This window comes from Lactuca saligna, chromosome 7, assembly GCF_052625555.1.
Source record: "Lactuca saligna cultivar CGN05327 chromosome 7, ASM5262555v1, whole genome shotgun sequence".
Classification (NCBI taxonomy): Eukaryota; Viridiplantae; Streptophyta; class Magnoliopsida; order Asterales; family Asteraceae; genus Lactuca; species Lactuca saligna.
The window spans coordinates 10,560,571-10,566,083 of NC_136423.1; the positions used below are offsets into that span (position 1 = coordinate 10,560,571).

At 33.0% G+C, this 5,513-nt stretch overlaps 1 protein-coding gene across 2 annotated transcripts; it reads right to left on the reverse strand.

Moving 5' to 3' along the window:
- Positions 1-255: 255 nt before the first annotated feature.
- Positions 256-5,062, reverse strand: LOC145005312 (NAD-dependent malic enzyme, mitochondrial-like). 2 transcript variants are annotated; one of them, XR_013662541.1, is made up of 20 exons: positions 4,842-5,062; positions 4,410-4,506; positions 4,206-4,324; positions 3,964-4,131; positions 3,732-3,860; positions 3,576-3,636; positions 3,350-3,453; positions 3,173-3,256; positions 2,986-3,092; positions 2,757-2,868; positions 2,539-2,652; positions 2,176-2,241; positions 2,010-2,082; positions 1,797-1,883; positions 1,570-1,624; positions 1,284-1,355; positions 1,142-1,204; positions 946-1,060; positions 629-858; positions 256-382 (listed from the first exon to the last, which is right to left on the reverse strand). XR_013662541.1 is itself a non-coding variant. In XM_078964391.1 (19 exons), exons 1-19 carry the CDS (start codon positions 4,995-4,997, stop codon positions 784-786), a joined length of 1,857 nt encoding a protein of 618 aa, XP_078820517.1. In that variant the 5' UTR covers positions 4,998-5,062; the 3' UTR covers positions 407-783. The 2 variants fall into 2 exon arrangements, 1 of the variants encoding a protein (XP_078820517.1); XM_078964391.1 differs by lacking the exon at positions 256-382 and having other exon boundaries at positions 407-858.
- Between the last annotated feature and the right edge of the window lie 451 nt (positions 5,063-5,513).

Genomic DNA, 5,513 nt, shown 5'->3' on the forward strand with positions numbered 1-5,513 from the left:
AAACCTACATTACGAATGTTGGACTAAGGGAAAAAAATAAGTATTAAACAAACAGTGTTTTACAACTGAGAGGTACATGATAGTTGAATATTAAAAAAACAAAAAAACAAAAAAAAAAAAGTTGACTTTTAACACACTTTACTCTCTTATTTTGGATCACGTTTGACGTTTTAAATCAAAAAATAATAGCAATTCATAATGCAATAAGAAGTGATTTATTTCAAAATCAAAGGCAATTAAACACTGCAAAGGGATTCCCAACAACAGTAATCTTTAATTTGATATGAGTTTTACATTAAACATGCTAACATCCATCTCTAAATTGAATCAAAAGCCAGTCTCCAGTTCCTTGAAGATTGCGGGTTTGAATCATCTCCTTTTACTACATTAAAAAGAATATTGATCTCAAAATAGAAATGAAAATTAAATATGCTGAAAACAACGTGTGTGTGTATGTGCGCTGGGTAACATCACCTGAAAAATATGTGTATCTTTGTTTTTGTTCCAAAAATGAGGGCAAGTTTCCTAAGTAAAAAAAGGACATTGGAAAGATAGACATATTTTTCAAAGGTGTTGTTATTGAGCACATTTCCTCAAAACTCCTAATAGATATGCTTCATTCCATTACCATTCCCCAAGGAATCTAATTCCTATTTTGTTGATTTCCAATTGGGGTCTTTTGATTAATGCATCTTTTGCATGGGACCTAAACCAATGACACAAAAATGGTCAACATTGGCCTTTTTTATTTCCTTTCTGTGGATAGATAAAAAGCTACAGATTTTAATCATCCTTGTAGATCAATTTCGGGTAATCAGGCCTCCACATATTGTTCTCCACATGCACAAGAATTTCCTCCTGCAAAAATAATAATAATATATATAGTTATCCTGATTATGATAATTCAATTGGGTCATTCTCATAAATCTTTACAATTTTTTTTACCTTATTTAGCCTTTGGAGATCACGAGAGTTCATTCCACGGTATCCTTCTGCTAAATCCTCTTCTATTGCTTCACTAATGACAGCAGCAGCTACTGATTTTGTTATCTCTCGTATGCTGGATGACATGTCATACACATTTTATTTTAAATTAATATTTGATCACAAAAAAAACAAACAATATTATATTCATATTTACCGGGATATTGGAGGGTATATCATCCCATTCACAACCTCATCCTCTTTCATACATTCAGCTAGGCTGTGGTTTATATAAGATACCAAAAAGTTATGAAAAACAATAATAATCCGTTTTCTAGTTTTATAAATTACAAAATTACCACTCAGCTGCAGCCTGTAACATCCCATCTGAGATTACTCTAGCACCCGATAGAAGAGTACCAAGCCCAATACTGCCAATCAAGATTTACTCAAAAAAAAAAAAAATTATAAAATAAAAATTCTCTCAGGCACTTTTGTTATATAGGACACAACAGAACAGGTTGTATTGATGTCAATAGGATAAAAATTGCCAAATAATGTGGGACAGAGATCTCCGGCTCTTGATATTTTGTTTGTGTAAAAAGACTTAAATGCCCTCCTCATTCTCATAAGATAAGAACTGACCCAGGAAAAAGATACATATTGTTTCCCTGGTTGCAATAGCCAATGTCTCCACTTCCTGTAAAAAAAAAGTCCAAGTAGGGATAAAAGACGAGATAAGAATTTAAGGGAGAATTTTCATATTTAACGTTAAAGCATGTATTTATTTTTATATCTAAACAAAAAATTTTGAATCAACATTTTGGTAAATAAGACTGACTCCCATATGTATATAAAATCAGAAGACAAACCAAGATCAACATTCTGAAATGGGCTCCCACTAGCAAAAATAATGTGTTTTCCCACGACAGAAAATGCTTCTTCAGGGGTGCATTCAGCTGTCATACAACAAAATAATTAAGCACACTTGAGAAAATTGTAAAAAGTTATGATTTAAATGGGAAAGTCTCATTTCTTTGATTTTCTTTATTGATTGGTTCTTTCTCCATTTAAGTCAGTTATACCATTCATTGTGGGATTTGACAATGCAAATATTGCTGGTCTGGTTGAAGTTGAACCTCTAAACGCTTCTAATACCTAGAAAAAAAAAACTAGTTCAATTACATGAAATTATAGAATACAATGTGTTTTACTAAATAAAAAATAAAAAAAAAAAAAAAAAAATTATACCTCTTTAGAAAACAAGCCACCAACTCCAGACAACCCAAGGAGTACATCAGGTTTTACCTCCTGCACCTGATTAATACATATAATATCCAATATAATCAGTACATGCAAATACTTAATAAAAGAAACAGTAAATTACATTTTTGGTCCCTGAATATAACCGAGTCTTTTAATTTTGGTCTCATAAAGTTTTCTCTTGCAATTTTGGTCCTTATTCGAGGTTCTTGTAACATTTTTACTACCTGTTCCAAGTAAAATGAGAAAACCTTTTGGGACAACATTGAAAAAAAAATGATCAGCTATGTACAAAAAATATAATTTACTATAAAAAAAAACAGTCAAACTGTGTAAAGAAAGTCAACACACCACTTCTACAAGAGTTGCTCCTTCCCTCAAGCCTCTGCGCTTAGTTTCATTGATCTTTCTTGCAAATGGTTTGAGTTCATTATCAATGCCTGCACGCTCTTCTGTGATTAAACCCTGATTTATTTCACCAAAAAAATAGGAAGATGTAAATGGTAATAAGTAATAAGTAATAACCAAGTTTAATAAAACAATTGTAATGAATATGAATATATACATACATCAACATCAACTACCCAGAACTGACTTCGTGCACTATCATAAGCAGCTTTACTATCTCCCAACATTCTTGCCATTGTTCTCCTCGCTGCTTTCACAACCCCAACTCCCGCACTGCAGTTTTCAGCACTTATAAATCATTATCTTGTTTAATAATAAAAAAATTGTTTTTGTATTTTAAACCAGTTAAAATCTAATGAATTAATAAATAAATAATATATATATATACACCTTCCAGCACCAGCAACAACAATGTTTTGTTTTGGGAAGTCGATCATCATCTTTTCTTGTGCTCTTACAGCTCCCAGAAGACCAGCGACTACAACTCCAGCTGTTCCCTGGACACAAGGGTAAAATAGTCATTTACTATCAGTTCATACTCCAAAAAAGAACAATCAATTAATTAATTATGCTTTACCTGGACATCGTCGTTGAACATTCTGTAGGTATTTCTGTAGCGATGCAATAACGTTGAGGCCCACTTGCTTTGAAAATCTTCAAACTAAAATAAAATCACACCTCATAAGTCATAAAAGATAAGAATCCAGATGGAATATTCACAAATAAAATGGTAAAAACCTGGAAAAAATAATACCTGAACTATCACATGGGGCCAACGATTGAACACAGCCTCCATAAGTTCATCAATAATGGAAAGATATTCCTCACCTTCAAGACGACGTTCTTGCAATCCTAAATCTAGAACAAAATATATATAATACTATCATCATAAAGAAAATAATTTACTTAATAAAGTTTGAAAAAAAAAAAAAAAAACAAGAATAGCGTAATATATGTTAGAAGAGAAGAGAAAAAGTTACACAAGGGATTTTCTAGAAGGTTCTCATTGTTGGTTCCAACATCAATCATGATAGGAAGAACCTGTTACAATAAAAAAAAAGGAAAAAGATATAAGTTTGCATGTGAACTGTATTAGAAATATGTATATATTGAGATGGATAATGTGCAAACATTACTCTCTGAGGATTTATTCCAGCTGCAGCAACATATAAATCCAACTTCCCAATTGCAATTCCAATACCCTGAACTCCTAGATCACCAAGACCCATGATTCTGCTTCCATCAGTAACAACAATCATATCAACCTACAAAAATGTTAAAACCCTTCTGAACACAAACACCAAAGTATCTGTATCTAATAATTAAAAATAAGAATCATACTCTATCATTTATTTAAAAGTAGAGTACCTGTTCAGCAGGCCAATTGTAAACCATCGACATCATTTCTCCACGATCAAGAGCACTGAAATACATCCCCCTTGGTCTTCTAAATAATCCACTGTATTTCTGACAAACAAGTCCTACTGTTGGAGTGTACACTATTGGGGCATACTCCTTGATATTGGCCATTAGAAGCTGCCATAACAAAGATACATTGTTATTGGTTAACACCAAATATGTTATATGCACCTTTTAAAAGAGTCACTCACCTTATAGTACATCGTTTCATTTCTATCATGTAGTCTGTTAAGTATTCGCCACTTTGCCAAACTGATTGTGTCTGAAGGACCATCTCTTGCATTCATCTCAAGCTTCTTCAGCTCTGTCACTGTAAATTTTATAAAGATAGTTTAGCGACATGGAATGCTTATTATATTTGGTAGCAAGCAAAATAAATGAAGGTATTAACTTACTGAAGCGTTCGATTTGTTGTTCATCAGTCATGATGTTTGGAGGTAGAAGTCCACGTAGTTCTAGACGATCTCTTTCAGTCATGGAGAATGCTGTTCCCTGTTAATCAAAGTTGTCAAGTTTAATCCTGATTATTTGTTAATTAATGGAACGCGATCATAATAATTCATTCTTTTCAAACCTGACTCATTATTCATTAACTATGTATATTTGATTGGCTAATCGTTTACATTGGATCGGCTGAAATATCAAATCATTCATAATTCCTCATGAGGGCAGAATTGTGAATTTTTTGATGGAAATGAGACGCATAAATTGAAGAGCAAAAAGGGGAACCTTCCCACACACTTTTTGGACAACATTACCGAGTTTATAAAAGAAATTATAAGCGACATTGCACAAAAAGTGACATTTGATTCAATTCATTGATGTACCTTATTGAACCATGGGTTGTGAAGAATGTCGACACCTTTCTTATGAAGAATGGTTGGTCTATGGCATTCGATTGTAGTGAATGATCTTGAAATTCTGTACTGTATGCCTCTAATCAGAGTCGATGATAGCCGAACTTGGCGAGAGAAATTCGACATTGTTTCTTTAAAAATCAGAAAGAATGAGTAGATTTACAGAAGTTTGCACTCCAATTGCGCCCTAGATGATAAAGAAAGACCAACGCCTGTATTGAACTTGCTATTTGTGGAAGTTAAATCGGTTATGATTACCAACAGTTTCGCTTTGGCAACTTACATAGACCACCCTGGGGTTAGGCTTAACTATATGTATCGCCTTTAAGTCTTAGTAAATACCAATTAACCCCTGATCTTTTGCATGTTTGTTATCCTCAATAAATGTCATCCTTTATCTATAATCAAGAATAGCAATAGAGATTGCCAACCTTATATATTTTTGTAGTTTGAGGAAATTTCTTTTGAGAGTTGAGCCTTTGGAGGATTAGGAGAGGTGAGATGGCTTCTTTGGGAAGAGTGGGGTTGGGGCGGGGAGGGATGGGTGGAATGTATCCTCTTTATCACGTTATTACTAAAAAAACAAATTTTTTGTTTACTTTTTTACTAGTCGTTAATAGATTGTCTCATTGTAGACACATT